Source organism: Idiotropiscis lumnitzeri, chromosome 3, assembly GCF_059441095.1.
Source record: "Idiotropiscis lumnitzeri isolate Australia: NSW breed Sydney's pygmy pipehorse chromosome 3, RoL_Ilum_1.0, whole genome shotgun sequence".
Lineage (NCBI taxonomy): Eukaryota > Metazoa > Chordata > Actinopteri > Syngnathiformes > Syngnathidae > Idiotropiscis > Idiotropiscis lumnitzeri.
The window spans coordinates 31145121-31162713 of NC_142393.1; the positions used below are offsets into that span (position 1 = coordinate 31145121).

The window sequence follows — 17593 nt, forward strand, 5'->3', positions numbered from 1 at the left end:
AAAAAAGAAAATACAAGTAAGATTTTGTATGATTTACACTATAGTATTCTGGATAGAATTACAATCCGAATTTACATTTAAAAATTATTGGTACTCAGAATAGCCTTAAAAATAATCTTTGACGAATCTAAGAGCGAGTGTGGTCAGGCACTTTTTCTTGGTAGACGTAGTCGACTGAGAAGGTAAATCGGAAAACTAATTGGAATGTTTTATTGTTTATGGTCGTTTTTATTAATTCTAATATTGTATGTATGTATGTATCTATGTATTGTAGGCCTTCAGTGAACTTGTTTACCTCTGACATAGCTACGATTTAATTTGACATGTAGCGTCTTGGTGATTTAGCTCGTTGGTTTCATTTAATTCGCATAAAAGTTAACGTAATTACGTTAACATTTGATTTAAACAAAAAACAATGTGTTCTTTAAACAACGGGGTAACATTTTTTAAGTAGATTGTATAGATTGATTATAAAACTGTTAATTTAACAAATGGGTGACACTGAACGTTTGCTAGCAGATGTTGTAATATAAATATGTATTTGGTGTTACTGTTGCACACAGCATGGCCATCTCAATAGCCATTTTGGACTGTGATCTACTGTTGCACGGCCGTGGTCACAAGACCCTGGACCGCTTTGACGTGGGCTCTGTATCAGATGACCTGCTCCTCACACAGTTTGGCTTCCCCAGAGAGTTCATCCTGTACTTGGTGGAGTTACTCAGTGAGGTAAACTTCTCTCACGTGTTCAATGGCACACCATCAGAACCTTCTGAGATTGACCGCAGCATTTTGTGTATCTCTTGTGTAACAGTCGCTCTGTAGACGCACACAGAGATCCAGAGCCATCAGTCCTGAGGTCCAGGTACTGGCCGCGTTGGGCTTCTACACATCAGGCTCTTTTCAGACATCAATGGGAGATACTATTGGAATCAGCCAAGCGTCCATGTCCAGATGTGTTTCCAATGTGACCAGAGCTCTAGTTGAGAAAGCTCCTCAGTTCATTACGTTACAGAGGTAAATCAATAGCCAAGATATTCATCTTGCTGGAATGATGTAGATGAAGAATGGCATTTCTTGCGCAGGGAGGCTATGATCCGAGAGCAGACCTTCCAGGAGTTCCAGAGGGTGGCAGGATTGACAGGTGTTCTAGGAGTGCTGGACTGTGTTCAGGTCGCTATCAAGGCTCCAAACAGTGAGGACTCATCATATGTGAACAAGAAGGGATTTCACTCCATTGGCTGTCAGCTTGTTTGTGACGCCAGAGGCTTGTTACTCAGCGCAGAAACTCACTGGCCTGGCGGACTTAAAGGTGTAGATGTTCTGGAAAGATCTACCCTTTATAAAGAACTGCAGGAAACTGAGGAAGGCTATTTGCTGGGTGAGAATTATTTTTATCGCCAGGTAACATCTAGAAGTTTACCTCATCGACGGTGAAAAAGTTGCTTAAGGTTTTTTTTTGTTTATTAGGTGACAGCCGTTACCCTCTAAGAAAGTGGTTGATGACCCCAGTGGATTGCCCTGAATCGCCTGCAGAGTTTGGCTATAATCTTGCTCATACGGCTACACATGAGATTGTGGATAGAACATTTCGGGCCATCCAGACTAGATTCAGATGTTTAGATGGGACCAAAGGATATTTGCAGGTAAATTACCATTTATATTGCGAAAGAGAGCATAATATAACACATACAGTGTGCTTCTGACATGCACAATTCCTGAACTTAACTGCCGTTGTCATCACTGCTCTGCACAGTACTCACCAGAAAGGAGTTCATCCATCGTGTTGGCTTGTTGTGTTCTCCACAACGCTTCCCTCCAGTCAGGATTAGATGCCTGGACTCTGGAAAGGACAGACCCGCTGGAGCAACCTGAAACTCTGGAGCAGAGACCTGAGGACCGTGACGGTCAGGCTGAGGAACTGCGCAAACAGCTCATTCTGAAACACTTCAGCTAATATGGGCCTGAACAAGTGGAGCTCACCCGGAAGGAGTTGTATTTAAAGCAAGAAAGCCAAGAGACAGCGATGCTGATGCAGATTTTTAATATTTTGCTTGTTTCTATTCTACTGACTACACTAATATAACAGGCATATATGCAGGAACATGCAAGACACTGTACAACAACAACAACAGTCCTCTGAACATTACTTGATTTACTTCCCAATTTGTGACCCAACATTCTCAATTGAGCTTCATTATAGTCCAGGTTCGGAAAAAGTGACAGATGTTCTTCCCCCATTAAAAGACTTTGCTACACATTGGCAATGATGTTGCAATCCACTAACGACGCCCGTATTTACGACTGCACATTATTTATGTACGCTAATGCAATGACACTGCTGAGGCGAGCATGTCAAAATGGCATTTTGTCAAACCAAATACCACGTATGGATACTGCATGGGATTTCTCACATGAACAGAACAGGGGTAAAGATTTTTTTTTTCAACCTCAAGTTCTTTTGAAGATGGTAGTGGTCTTTAAGGGTCAGGGTCATTCAATGCCTAATCACCCAAAACATCTGAAAATTTAACCAAGCTAATTTTGATTTTAACAAAACTTTCTGTACTATTGATAGTGACACAACACTACACTAAATCTCAAACTTTAGGTCAATTGGAGCAGAGGTTAGGGAGCTGTGGCCCACCGGTAGTTTGGCAAAAAGGGGTGCGTCTGCCTTCCTTAGAACTCTTATATCTCATCAACTACTGAGTCAATTTTCGCAAAATAATATATTTTTGGAATGGGAATTTAACAAGTAATCCTAATCTGCAATTATTTGGTAGGCTGTAGTGTAGGTCCAATACCCCTGCTTCGATTGACCTAATAAAATTTGAGATTTTGTTTTGTGCCATCACTATAAACAAGTACAGCAAGTTTCATTCAAATCAAAATCCGCTTGGTTAAACCCATTGGGTGATTTGGCATGGAACGACCCATATTAGAATGCAATTCCATATATACACACTTTCTACAAACAGCAATAAATACGTACACACAAGCATTCTTTTTTTACTGCCAAATATTTCACATCCAGTTTGTGGTTAATTGGAGTTAATCAAAGTTTGTTATTTTTGCCCTGATTTCACAGTCACTCTCATTTGAAGGGGAAAAAGGTGGGTTTTTTTGTGTGATGGCAGTAAAACAGAATTACAGCAAAAAGACACAAACCCTCAGGTGGATGCCCACAGAACATAATCTACTACACACCACCATCTAAATCTTGAAATCTTTACACAGTTCCCAATGGTCAACACATATTTGCTTTTTTTGTTGCATAAAATAAATATGCTCTTTTTGATGCTCGGAATATATTATGAAGCAATATTGTAATTTTTATATTTTTCTAACATTATTTAGAAAAAAAAGGCAATAATATATAAACTAAACTTTAAAACAACATTTCATATTTTTTGTTGCATAATTTAAATATGCTCATTTTTGATGCTGCAACTATATATATATATATACACACACAGTTTTTAATTCCATAAAAATACTAGGTTTTCTGCCCTCCTGTCAGAACTCTTCAATCGGAAAATACAGGTGTAGATTTTTTGGGGTTGCGAAATGAATGTGTGAATTCAGGTTAAGTAGAAACCTCTTGTATGCAGAGTTGGACCTCACAAAGCTTTCACAGCCTCCAAGGAATTGGTCTTGTGAGGTATCAAACTGTCTGATAAAGACATTCAATTTGCGGGGTCTTAAATTGACACTCTTGAGTCTTATCATATAAGGCCAGGTGGTTCGAATACTAGTGGAAGGCACTTGAAAGACTTCCTGTGTAGGAGGACACGACGAGCGTGTCTACTTTGAACCATGTTAGCGGCAACAATGTAAAGATGCCAGGGTGAAGTAGAAATCAACAGTGGAGGTCAATGTGTGCTTACATAGCATGAGTGAGATCTATGAGGTCATTAATTCCATGGAACAATGTGAGATCTTATCAGATCATATTGATATATATATACAATAGATATATATCATATGTGCCGGTGGGGGTTGGGGATTGGTGTGAATCTTGAGGGAGGGTCAGCTGTGGCGATCCACGCTGTCAGAAGAAATCTGAGCTGTCGTTTGGTTTCGTTTCTCTGAGGGGGGACAAAGTAGATTTTATTGTTAAGTGGTGGTCAACGTTTAGCATGCAGTACTTTGGAGTGGTAAAATCTCACCTGTGGTCCGATTTGGGCCCGCTTGTCTGGTTCCTGTGGACATCAGCTGTCTGGATGTGATTTTGTGACAGCAGCCTCTCCACTAGTAACGTTGCAGGGGTCTCCTCCAGTGGAGACCCTTCATTGAAGAAGAGTAGGCTGCGGGAGCGGACTGCAACACAAACACACAACTTAGCATCATCATCTGCTTGTCTTGGACCGTATCAACATGGTGATAAAAGTGTTTACAAAAAAGAATAATAGTAATATATAGCCTTTGATGTCTGAAAAATGTGAAGGGGAATTATGTAGCTCATCTTATAAAGTTTCTTCTTGTTAAAATGAAACACCTTGTCTCACGGGTGATCTGAATTGAGGATGCACAAAGTGATGCTTTCATCTTACGGCATGGAAGGCCACTTAAAACTTGACATGTCTAGACATTGCTTACTTCTCAACCCACATCCATAGATACTAGCACATTGAGAGGCAACATACCCTGACTGGTGGTGTATAGGTCCTTTGACTGGGGAGACGAAGGGGAAGAAGTATGTAAGGAGGAAGAAGAGGCGTGAGTGAGGAAGGAGAGAGGGGAGAGGCAAGGAGAGAAGGAGCCCAACACCAGGACAAAACAGAATGCCATCATCTGTACAGAGAGAAAAACACAATCGTTGGTCATTTATGTACATTTGAAATCCACGGAAGGAGAATACAAGCCGCCACACTTACCATGAGGCACGTTCCTGTTTGAGTTGAGGCCATTTTACAAGAGCGCGGGACAACTTTCCCTGAAATAAGTGATTGGAGTTTCTGCAGCTGCTGGAGAAGTGTTCTGCAGACACACACGTGATAAAATAGATTTATACCTCGTACTCACAGAAAAAAAGAGGCGCATAGAGAAGAGATTCAAAGACATTTAAATTTAATCTAGAAAAAAAGAGAAGCTAATGATTTTGCGTATGAATAGAGAGCATTACAATGAGATCAAGTCATGCATAGAATAAGGCATACAATACAATTTTATTTGTATAGCGCATTTCACAACAGATGGAGCTGTAACAAAGCGCTTTCCATATGGTGTAATGTAAATTAGCAGGTAATAAGAACACAAATTAAAAGATGGGTATAACGTTCTCAAAATTGCAAAGGAAATTAGCCTTGACCTCAGATAAAAATTACATCTGAAAAGAACCGATTTCATATCCGACCTCATCTGTGAAACCATTTAGAAATCAGTGCTGATTTTCCCCCTTAGATTGCTTACTGTGTGATTGACATAATCATAGGTTTGTATTCGGTCAGACTGACGTAACGGTCCGTCAGTAACGGACGCCTGTTTTGCTGACGTTTGACGATAGACGGGAAACTTAAAACAAACAAAAAAAAAAAAAACAGACTTAGCACGGATGGAAGTGGATTTTCATTCACCAGTGTAATCATCACCAGATCATGTACCAAAGGACTTCTCAGTCCATCACTGATGGACATCCATTTTGCTGGCCACTGACAGAAAGACGCCCCACCTGCCTTGTGTGTTTGTTTGCAGGGCGTTACTTAAAGAGGACCTCATTGACTTTATATATTTGAGAGAGTGACTGCTGCTATTTCCAACAGGATCTCTGTCGGGACTGTGATGGACGGCTGAGATTGGCTTAGGTGGAGACGTCACTTCACTTTGCTATGACAACACAAATCTACAATGTTTGTTTGAGTCTAATACTGTAAACAATACTAAACCTCGATGAGATTATATATAATCAAAACTGTCTTGGGCGTTCCATCACGGTGCATTGACTTATCCAATTGATCGGAGTTTTTCTCTTAGTCTTAGTGAACATTGTTTTTCCTCTGCTGCTCTTCTAAACAGAGTGCACAGAATAGCATACAAGTGTTTTTTTTTTTTTTTGCATAATAGTTCTATAGTTGAGAGGAATTAAATGCACTACAAAGAATGAATCGTGAATGTGCTAACACAACTCAACTCAACTGTATTTATAAAGCACTTTAAGACAATCACCGCTGCATGCATACTGCTGGACATGGCGTTAAAGTAAGTCACAGCACAACAGACAATAAAACAAACGAATAATGAACACGGTAAATAGCGCCAAAACATTAAAACCAAAAACCAAGTTTCACGCTGGGTCAAAAGACAAAAAATAAAATTGAATTTTAAGACGAGTTTTAAAGATGGGAAATGAGTGGAATGCCATAACATTTAGCGGGAGGTCATTCCTAAGAGAAAGACCGGCAACAGAAAAGGCTCGAGCCCGTCTGAGCCTTCGCTTAGTTCTCGGGAGTTTTAATAGCGTCTGGTCTGGGCAGGTGCGTAAGAGAGGTAAAATGGGGAGAGCATTTTACGATTTGAAAACAAGTAAAATAATCTTAAAAAGAACTCTAAAATTTACAGGTACGCAAGTATTATGCAGTCACATTTGATAAATGAGTACATATTGAAAGATACATATTATTAGAAGAATATAACAGTACACAGTATGTATATTAATTTGCACAAAAGTGGTTGTACAAATGTGATACTGTGTGCGTTGCATTTTTACACTGTGTCCATGAAGTAGTAAACTAACTTCCACAAAGAAATGAATGCATGTGTTTTAAATTAATTTAATCCAAAATCAACAATAGTGACCTTGTTTGACCGTGAGACAGGACCTATACATAATGCCGTGGTTTTGAGTGACCTGGAGAGCAGGGTTCTGATGGTATGTGCTGTAATTGCACAATGTGAACACTAGGGGGAGACACATTCACAAGAAGGCATCTGCACGTTTGAGAGGCGCTCTTCCTCAGTCATCAGTCAGTGACTCCAAATGCAACCAAGTGAACCCAAGGAATCCTAGTCAGCCAGATATTCTACTGGCACGTGAGCAAGTTAGGCAGGCTGTCAGTCAGCCATTCACCCATGTGACAGAGAACACACACAAACACACACACTTTGATGTCAAACTGCAATGATTAATGGATGCTTAAAATATACAACATGTATAAAAAGGCCCCACTGACTTATTCTGAGTAAATGTGGTTGGATGAAATATGAAGGGCAAGTCAGGCCGATCATGTACGGGATCTTCAACTTGACTTGAACACAACATAGTTAATATGAACAAACGTGTTTTTAGTCTGTTGACTCACATTGGCCAGTTTGTGCCAAGGCAACCATTCTACTCAGTGATTGTTTATGAGTGTGTGCGTGTGGGTGGGCTACATGTGGTGGGTGGGCGTTCCACAATGAAAACTTTAATTATAGACTGCAGTAGACAGAACCCCCCCTGGTCCTCCACCAACACATCTTCCACCCAACCTTTGCTACAACCCTATCAGTCTCCAAGATACAGTTATAGAAGGCCGTGCTGTAACTGTTTTACTGTATTATAAATATCCAGTCGTGTATGGGGCAGAGATGTGTTGAGCATGCGACATATGGTCTGTAGACACTTTTTTTTCACTCTAGTCTTATGCAACAATATCTCCTACTCCTTACAGACAAAAAATTTAATTTCACAGACAGCCACAAAAGGGCACTCTAGACCAGGTATGGGCAAACTACGGCCCGGGGGCCACATGCGGCCCATTGAACGTTTTAATGCGGCCCTGCGAATTTGAAAAAAATTAAATGAATAAACCTTGTTAATGTTTTATTTTCTAAATACTGTCATTTTTCAAAGACATATATATTGTTGTAATGCTTTTGTTCACTTTCATTTAAAATTAAATGTATTTATCTTCTCCGATGTGGTGAGGTTACCAAAACACTCCATCTATCTGCTCCTGGTCCGGCCCCTCTGTCAAATTTTAGAACCCATTGTGGCCTGCCAATCAAAAAGTTTGCCCACTCCTGCTCTAGACGTATGCACCAATCTCTCAGACTCCTTACAAAGATAACTGAGAATGACTGACCACAAATGCACCTCAAGAGAATCATATTCTGCAAACTAGAAAGATGCAAGTAGTGAATTTTGCATCTGAAAACCTTAATCTAGCAGGAGCGAGAAAGTTTGTAGCAAATGAAGAACTTGTTAGGGACTGGCAAAAAGCGGAGACCAATCTTACGGCTATGGAAAAAAAACAAACTGAAAGCTAGATGGCCACAGCCACATAGGACCAAGTTTGCCAGAGGGTGCTTGAACAACGTGCTGCCGATGAGTCTTGTCAATGGTGCAGTTACGGTACGTCTTTGTGCTGAGGTCGTTACTAAGGCGATATATATATAATATAAATGACTTTGCCGGAGGACCTTCTTGGTGCTTCCGCCTTTGTGCAACGTAACTGTCTTCTTTATTTATCTAATTTATATATTTGTCTGTATTATTGTTGTATTGCACTGGAGAGGGGAGCCCTCTAATCTCATTGCACACTTGAGTACAATGACAATAAAGGGATTTCTATTCTATTTCTAACTGCCTTTACCAGAGCACGGACAGCGGCCTGTCCCAAAAATAAAATGAACATTGGACACCTTTTCTGTTCATGTTTATTTTCGTGTAGCTAAATAAACGCTCTTTGTGATAGCCTATCTTAGACCTATTCAGCCTGTTCGTTATTTTTTTTATTAATGTTTATTAATGTGGTGTTGCCTTCCAAGAGGAATTGTCTGTTTTGTATCTAGTATTTTGTAAAATGAATTAGCCGCAAAAAATGCAACTTATATTCCAGTGTGACTTATGCAGTTTTTTCTACCTCATTACGCATTTTTGGGCTGGTTCGACTTATAACCCGGGGCGACTTGTAGTTTATAAAATACGGTAATTAAGGTTTCTTTTGTGCGTATGAGTGTCTCTGCTTATGGCCTGGCCAAGCCCCTCTCTCAAAGATATCGTGATCGAGTAAACTTTGGTGTAGGTTGTCAAGCACGATTTTCCCTCCTCACTGTGTTGGACGATACTCAACAAATTCAATATTTATGATCGCAAATCCCTGGCCAAGAAACAGACTGTGATTGTTATATGAAACAGAATGACAGCCAATAACCCTAACCCTAACCCTAAGAAACCTGAAGCTTGCACTGCTGCACAATGAGTATTTGTAATTGCCAGAAATGTGGTTTTTGGGAGGAGGCTCACAATTGTGGGTGGCGATACCTTTATCTGTGTGATGAGTTGTGTTGGTCACCTCCTGTGCAACACACACCGTAAAAGCAATAAGCACGCACATGCCATTTTTTTTCTTTGTCGTGTTGAGTCTCTAACAAAAACATATGGGCGTAACCCACTGAACCTAAAGGGAAATATTTTCATGCCCATTGCAAGTCTGGCGCGAGGCGAGGTGTAAATCAGCGCAGGGGCGGGCTGGACTAAGTTTTGGTATTTTTGCAGACTCGTGCAAGTAGATGTAGTGTGATGCAGATTTTAAAAAGGGACTTTTGCACTGTTGTGGGTGTGAACACAACCGACTTGTTACGCCGCCAATCAAAGTGGCTTCTCTCCTTCCCTTTAATACCTCCTAAGACCCCTTTCTTTTTCATGTTGTGGTTTCAGAGCAAAAGAATGTCCACATAGGCAGACATTCGGTTTAGATTTCCATAAAGTAAGTAAAGTCACAGATGACTCATTTATTTGGTGCCTGAACACAGCAGCAGCTAGGCTTTTCAGTGATGGCAGGAAATCTCTGGACCAAGGCTCTGGACCAGTAAATCTTGACAGCAGGATATGGGATACAAAAAATCAAAATACAAGCACCAAAAAAATCATACGGTTCATGCGTTGAGTTGCTCCTCACTTCTAGGCAGGGACATAGCATTTGAGCAATCAGCGATCATTTTGAACAAATCTTTATCAATATACTGTTCTATGTAGGGGAGGCACGGTGGCCGACTGGTTAGCACGATGGCCTCACAGTGAGAGACAGCATCGGGCGTGGGTTCGATCCCGGCTCCGGTCATCCTGTGTGGAGTTTGCATATTCTCCCCGTGCCTGTGTGGGTTTCCTCCGGGTACTCCGGTTTCCTCCCACATTCCAAGAACATGCATGGCAGGCCGATTGAACACTCTAAATTCCCCCTAGTTATGATTGTGAGCGCAGATGGTTGTTCGTCTCTGTGTGCCCTGCAATTGGCTGGCAACCAGTTCAGGGTGTCCCCCGCCTACTGCCCAAAGATAGCTGGGATGGGCTCCAGCACCCCCGCGACCCAAGTGAGGAGAAGCGGTACAGAAGATGGATGGATGGATGTTCTATGTAGTTCAGTGGGGTCAACCCTCTCTGTCATCCTCCTCATGCTCAAAGCTGGCTTAATTTGGCCTTTCTTCAACTGTTCTTGATTACTTGGTCCTGGTGTTGTTTCTTCTGCGACATTGCTTGACACATCATCCTCATCCTGCTGTGACTGAGGGCAACGCCCGGGAGTGTGTGCTCTGACATTGTTACGATCCGAACGATAGCCTTCATCACGGAGACGTTTACGTCCTCTGCTAGGCTGAAGGGTTGAGGAATGGGGTCCTCACAACCACTACTGTCTTCATCACTGCTGCTGGTCTCCTTTCGTGGAGGTTGATGATCAGTATGTCCCAAAGGATCATCTATGTCTGAAAAATCTCCCACCTTTGACTCATCTCCAACAATTAACCTCCAGCAACTCCAGTACTTCTGACGCAGAATAACCCTCTCAGGGGAAAACATGAGGGAAAAAAATCAGTAAAAATCAATGTAGAATTATTCTGAAAACATGCCATGTCTTATTGCAATGTAGTAAAATATTTTTCTACCAACATCATCCCAAAATACAATTTAAAACGTAAAGTGTTCAACAACAATTCAACACAATTATCAAAACTAAGTCGCTCTGTCCACATACGTGCACATCATGAATACCAGGAAAATAAATCGTTAGAGTTACTAACGTTTGTAAAATTTGACTTAAAAAACAAGCATTGAACAAGTCTGAAGAAGAATCAGCGTTGAAATTTGATAGAATTTTTTTACCTGGTCGACGTTTGGATTGGGAGTCACCAATTGAACTTCAAAGTGTGTTGGCAGCCATCTTGAATCTAACCTGTAAAGTATTATCCTCTTCTTCCACCACTAAATGGCAGTTTAGTGTCCACGAATTTGGACACCAGACCATTGTAGAGCAAAATGTAGTATTGTGTTCGGGACAACTGAAAATGTGAAATCCACATATGTGGATGCCAGGTACTATGCCTCGTGTGAGAAGTGCGCCGACAGTCCATGATATGGCGGAAGAACACACTGATTTGCTTGAGTCCGACTGCAGGTCGAAGTGCGAAAAGCACATTTATAAGCAACTGTAAGCAGATCTGTGAAGTGGGCCCTTGGATACTTCCTTCCACCCGGATTGTAACGTGTCCATGTATGACCCCCGCTATAGCTGTACCGCCGCCAGTGGGATCATTTTGTTAATGATAAAAAAAAATGATGCGTTCAATGAAATGATTCATAGGGTTCGATATGTGTTGTTGTGATATATATGAGTTAATAAATACTGTATGATGACATCTACTACTGGTGTAGTGGTACACTCGCCCGAGTTGTGTGCGGGCAGCGTGGGTTCAGTTCCCACTCAGTGACGGTGTCTATGTCTGCCCTGTGACTGGCTGGCGACCAGCTAAGGGTGAAGTGCGCCTTTCGCCCGTAGTCAGCTGGGAGAGGCTCCAGCACCCTCCCGCGACCCTGTACAGGATAAGCGGTGTGGATAATGACATGACATGACATCCACTACACATTCACAAATATTGCATTACACCCCTTGTGGCAATACTTACGTGGTTCAAGCGGGTGTAAAGATTAGTCTACTTTTAGCCAGAAAATTATCAGGTACAATAGGCACATTTAAAAGAAAATGCCCTCAATATGCTGGAACCCACAGCACGAGAGATGAACGAAACACGTACGGCTTGCATGGGAACACAAATCTGGAAAAATCAGTTTTTATGCACGAGACCAGCTGAGCTGTCTATGAATATAAAGCCCATAAAGTGTGAGTAGGAGCTGTTTCTTATCAAAGAAGGTATGATTCAGCCTGTGTGAAACACAAAGTTGAAACTAGACTACAATGAACATAAAAAAGACATAAAGAGTGCGACACAATTTAAATAAATATATATAAATATTTAAAATGGAATGTTCTGTGCATACTAAATAAGAGACACACCAGACACAATTTTTTACATTCACGTGTCAATTTGTTACCAAGTTTTTGTGTCTTTTCGTTGACTATGCATGTGCAGTGAGCCTCACCTGTTAGTCGTCTCAAGGTTGTCCACTTTTCTCCACAGGTCACCGTTTTCTGACGTGTAGTTGTCCACCCTGGGGCAACAAAAACAAATACATCCAGCTTTTATTCGGACACAAAACAAAAACTGATCTCACTGATAAAATCCCAAAATGAAAGTATCAGTAATCCTGCTGTTTGCTTTAAATTCATCTCATTCTGAGTGTACTCCCTCTAGCCAGCTGCCTACTGTTTGCTTTCCAAAGGATCATCCAATAATCCTGAAGCTCACAAGATGACTGGACCGCGACAAAAAAACTAATACAACGAGACCATGCTCTGCTTTTATGATGAGCCTTGTCTGACCTGTGGCTGCACACTGAGCTGGGAAAACTTTCAAATTATAAACAGCTGGATTTCACCCCCACCGCCCATGCCCCTGGCGCGTGGATGGAGTGCACTCCCATGACGTAAACAAGTGGGAGCTGGGAAGAAACTGTTGGTTTACAGTCAGGCTTTTGTTTGGTAATTTAACTGCATTGAGACAAGAAGGAGTGCCACTGATACACTTTTGTATTGCTGGAAGAAAATAAATTGGTTAAGATAACTGGATGGGAAAATTGGCAAGAAAAACAGAAACTCACTTTTTCTCCAGACATTCCACATATTCTTTCTTCTTCCGCCGACTCTCCTGAGCTGAGATCTGTTTTTTTTTGTTTTTTTTTCAAAACACAAACGTCAAATTATTTTCATGTCAGTGACAGAAAATGTATTCTGCAATTTCATGTTTTATAGGTAGTTACATAACAAGGGTATTCAAATTCATGTTAATATCAAAGTAGCCTTTATAAAAGAATGGTTGACTCCAGTGTATTTTGAGACCGAAATGTTCAATGTAGGGCAAACACAATTTTGTGGAACGCCTCAGAAAAAAAAGAAATCATCGTAACTGCAAGTAATTAATTACAATCCAATTTTTTTGTTGTTCACAACGGCCGCACTGTCAGACTACAAAAAATATTGTTCTGTGTCTCGGAACGGGAAGTCCCTCACCGACCAGACCCCGCCCAATTGTCGCACGCTTCTGTCAAGATTTTGCCCATCGGCGCAGGTCTACATCGGGGAAGCGGCACAAGCAACTGTCATTCATGTCGACGGAATCATTATGTACCTGTGTTTGATCCATGCGGCCCATTAGATGGCCGTGAATGTGGCATGCAGACTCAGATAGTTATTTATTTGTTTGTTTATTTATTCATGTCAATGGAGAGGGTGCAACTTGGAATCACAGGCAGGCTTCTCCGTTTGCATGTGGCCGCTGATTATTTATTATGTGCTGCAGCATTGGCTTCATCTGCTACAGTCATCAAAACAGGTATTGTCAGTGACAGATTGACGGACCTTCTGGTGGCAGTGACTCCGGAAGATTTGGAGAATTGTGGGAATGACTCAGATCCGTTAGATTCTGACCAAGAAAATGCTGAGTTGAATTGGGGAGACGGGCGGGCCAAGTTGGCATTTGACTCCGCTACATCATGGTTCCATTTTTGCAGGCAAGGATGACTGCACGCATTAGCTGTCATTGCCACTCGACAAATAGATTACGTGAGTTATTAGTCTAACCAAAAATGTGTTTGGATACAGTTTTTCTTGATAAGCCATATATATTTTTCTTCTGATAAGCTCTGCTTTTATCTAATGTCAGTCAATAACTAAACTGGCATGTGCAAAACAATAAATGTATGTTCTCAACAAACGAAAAAAAAAAAAAGCACAAAGGTACCTTATTTTTAATCTTTCGTCTAACTCTCTTCAGAGCCTTCTCTTCACTCTTGCTGAGAGGAAGTTTGTTGGGCACGGGGTATCCCTCAGCAACGAGGGTCCGCTTCTCTTCGTCCGTCAGTAAGAGGGGCCCAGAACCCTGCAGTTTCTACACAAACAACAATAATGGCCTTTAGTGTAGCATTGAAGGCATGTTTTGATTGGTAATCAGGGGAGGAAAGAAGGAAAAGGAGAGGAAGGATGCATGGCGGCTACTGACGTGTGGCGCAGTTAGTAGAGGTGAAGACGAGATGGCCGTGGATGAGGAAGAGGATGCGGAGCCACGGCCCACTGGCCTCTGTTGTGTCTGCGGGGAAGATGGAGGCAGAGCAAGATGCGGGGAGGAGGGTGGCAGGGAGCCGTCACTGTCACCGTGGTTACTGCTGGGTGGAGTGGGTGGAAGCTGCAGGGCATCATCTGGGAAAAAGCGGGATGAGGGCCTACTGTGAAGATATTGGGCTGACAAATGGAGGGCCAATTGTGGAAGCTGTGCGTACCAGTGGGCAGGCCGAGGTACTGTTCCATCTCTCTGGGCTCGTCTTTAATAGCCACAGGCTTAACATCATCCGGTGGACACACCTGAACAAAGCAAACAATCTCCTTCACACGTCAACCACAAGACATGAAGTATCTGATTTGTGGAATGCTCACTGTGTGTCTCCATAGCGACCCTCTCCGTGTAGGGGCGGGGCTTAGAATAAGAGACGGGCCTTCCATGGGCTGCGCATCTGACCTTTGAGTCACATCCGGCTCCTCCTGTTTCACTAAGATGGTTGACAGATCCTGACTAAAGCTCCATTCAAATTCTAAGATAAGTAAGAGAGAGAGAGAGAGAGAGAAAATGAGAAAGAGAGAGAGAGCAAGAGGGAGATAGAGACTATTTATATCAATTACTATATTTATTTAACATTACAATGACCGTAAATATTGATGACTTTACATAATCTCTAGCAGGGGTCCTCAATCCCATTTCTCAAGGGCCGGTGTTCTGCCTGTTTTCCATCTCTTCCTGCTGTAGCACACCTGATTCAAATGATCAGGTAATCAACCAAGTCTGCAGAAGCTTGATAACGATCCTGATCATTTAAATCAGCTGTGTTGTCGCAGGGAGGGATGGAAAACAGGTAGGACCCCGGCCCTCGAGGAACAGGATTGAAGACCCCTGATCTATGGTGTCACATATGCATTGAAATGTCAATGAACAACGTCCACTATTTCAGGTCCGCAATAAAATGAATTCAAGGTGTATTTGAATTTGGAATTGCTCCACTCTCAAATGTGGCTTGTTTTGAGCACTCAAAGGCTTCCTGCTCTTTGTTTCTTGTGGTCCATAACGTCTTGTGACTGTCTGACATTCTTTAGCCTCGTCAATAAATATATGGATTCTTCAAGTGAAGAAGCAGTATTCTCATTTTCCACCAAAGCATGTCCACCCAACTTCCTCACCTTTGTCACAGTACCTCCCATGTTGCTCCCATGTTGAATTTATATTTTCTCCCACATTCCTCAGCTATTTCTTCCATGCTCTTGTCATCCATGAACTTTGTACTTCATAGTCTCCTCGGGCCTCGTCTACCTTTTTCGTATGTTCAATAATTGTTTCTAAGTGTCCCTTATTTTGTCGTGTTCCTCCCACACTATCCCATTTAGTTTCTGTTTTTTTTTTTGTTTTGTTTTTTTACTCAGATTGGATGTCAGACAATTTTCTGACTTTGGTAGTTAAGCAGCTTTCTCTGGAGTCTGGGCACATGAATATTTTGGCTTTCATTTCTTGCAAGCAGTACCTACACTTACAGAATGTTTTTTTCTAAAAAAGGGCGAAAGCAATTATGTGTTCCTTTGCCACTGAGAAGGAACACAAGTCATAAATCAAAAGCACTTCCTGACAAGCCTCGTTATTATATACCACAGAGGGATAGCACTCAATCTTGAAACCATGGTGCATACTTTGGCCCTGGTGAGTGTGTGTTGACAATACACATCAAAGAGCAGAAGCTTGTCTCAGTGTCCTGCTTCTACTGGGGGGCTTTCACACTTTAAAATGTTATTACGCACGTACACAAACACACAACATCGAGAGACACCACGCACTACCACTACCTGGCACACAAACCAACTCATTTAATTATCATTCACCCGTTGGCAGGTTGAAGTTTCTATATTAAAGTTATATGAATCATACTTAAGTGTAATTACAGTGCTGACCACCATGTTTGGCACAGACACCTCACTTGTCAACACAGCTAGTGTGTTAAAATGTGTTTTAATTGCATCTATATATATATATATATATATATATTAGCATATATATATATATATATACATATATATATATATATGAATCCCAGCCAATCATAGAGGGGCCCCTCATTTGCATTGAAGTCAGGGCGCTCTAAGGGAAGCAGAATTAGGACCAATCCCAATACCACCCTTTCGTCTCAGCTAGTTCCTTCCCCTTTGAAATGTGTTTTGCTGACAACCAAGACGTGTCCCAATTCTCCGTAAACGTTAGGGCTAGGGTCACAAACAAGGGGCGTATGGCCCTTCAGCGTGAAGGCAGACCCTGACCTCCCTAGAATCGACACACGCCCCTCTGCAACAAATACAATGTCTGCAGAAATGACATCAACAAATGAGAAGAAGCGGGAAACACATAAATGTGAGTAATATATTTGTGTTTCATAGTCGTGACACGTGCGGTTTGATTGGTTGTTCTTTACTTTGCTACAATGACGTGTTTTGAGTCGAGAGTTCAAACGCTCTCTGTAGGGCTGTCTGTTGTTGTACGATGACAAGGACCACAAATTGGATCATCAAACGGTGGAAAGGTGTCCTGCTGCCAAGTGCACATATGGACATCCTGAGATTGGAACATGGTGTTTGTTATGGACAATCCATGATGAGCACTTAAGTCCAATAACAGAACACCACTCAAGTCCCAATCAGGGTGGGTCATTCTCCCAGTCATGCCCTTGCAAAAGAAACCATCTTTAGCATCTGGTAGAATTAAAATAATGATATTATTATATTTTAATAGCATTAGAGTTTATGAAGCATTAATGACACTTTAGTAGAATTTGATATTTTCTTCAGGTTTTGGACACTTCATTAAAAGTTATGGTTAAGCAATTTAGAGTTTTGTTGGAGGCAAATTCATGTATCAGAAAGTGCGGGAAAAGCAAGAACACATTATTTCAGAGTCATCCAAAAACACAAAATTGAGGACATAAATCAATTAAAGTGGGTGCCATTTCATAACACAGGAGATTCAAATGATGGATACATACATATACAGTAAAAATAGCATTATGCACCTTGTTGGATAGAGGGGAAATGAAATGCTTTCAGGAGATGAACAAAACGAGTAGAAGAGTATGAATGATGACTTTTAAAGATATTTGCAAGCAAGGGATTATTATAGGAAGAAGATGAGAATGGAT

General features: G+C 41.4%; 2 protein-coding genes across 2 annotated transcripts in view; one reads left to right on the forward strand and one right to left on the reverse strand.

The window, feature by feature from the left end:
- The first annotated feature begins 13 nt into the window (after nucleotides 1–13).
- Nucleotides 14–2267, forward strand: harbi1 (harbinger transposase derived 1). Its single transcript, XM_088292102.1, has 6 exons — nucleotides 14–182; nucleotides 564–729; nucleotides 815–1017; nucleotides 1086–1381; nucleotides 1471–1646; nucleotides 1757–2267. Exons 2-6 carry the CDS (start codon nucleotides 565–567, stop codon nucleotides 1955–1957), a joined length of 1041 nt encoding a protein of 346 aa, XP_088148228.1. The 5' UTR covers nucleotides 14–182; nucleotide 564; the 3' UTR covers nucleotides 1958–2267.
- Nucleotides 2030–17593, reverse strand: part of creb3l1 (cAMP responsive element binding protein 3-like 1) — a 34720-nt gene continuing 19156 nt past the window's right edge. The window contains exons 4-13 of the mRNA XM_088292101.1: nucleotides 14805–14959; nucleotides 14651–14732; nucleotides 14374–14570; nucleotides 14116–14262; nucleotides 12977–13035; nucleotides 12359–12427; nucleotides 4881–4983; nucleotides 4650–4797; nucleotides 4173–4323; nucleotides 2030–4091 (exon numbers count right to left, since the gene is read on the reverse strand). Coding sequence (XP_088148227.1) covers nucleotides 4055–4091; nucleotides 4173–4323; nucleotides 4650–4797; nucleotides 4881–4983; nucleotides 12359–12427; nucleotides 12977–13035; nucleotides 14116–14262; nucleotides 14374–14570; nucleotides 14651–14732; nucleotides 14805–14959 — 1148 coding nt within the window. The 3' untranslated portion in view covers nucleotides 2030–4054. The remainder of the gene's footprint in view (nucleotides 4092–4172; nucleotides 4324–4649; nucleotides 4798–4880; nucleotides 4984–12358; nucleotides 12428–12976; nucleotides 13036–14115; nucleotides 14263–14373; nucleotides 14571–14650; nucleotides 14733–14804; nucleotides 14960–17593) is intronic.

Bases quoted from the DNA above. Each gene is read 5' to 3' on its own strand.
- harbi1 (XM_088292102.1), top strand. From the start codon at position 565: ATGGCCATCTCAATAGCCATTTTGGACTGTGATCTACTGTTGCACGGC. The intron at 730-814 runs GTAAACTTCTCT...CTTGTGTAACAG, and splicing joins TGGTGGAGTTACTCAGTGAG to TCGCTCTGTAGACGCACACA. The intron at 1,018-1,085 runs GTAAATCAATAG...TTTCTTGCGCAG, and splicing joins CAGTTCATTACGTTACAGAG to GGAGGCTATGATCCGAGAGC.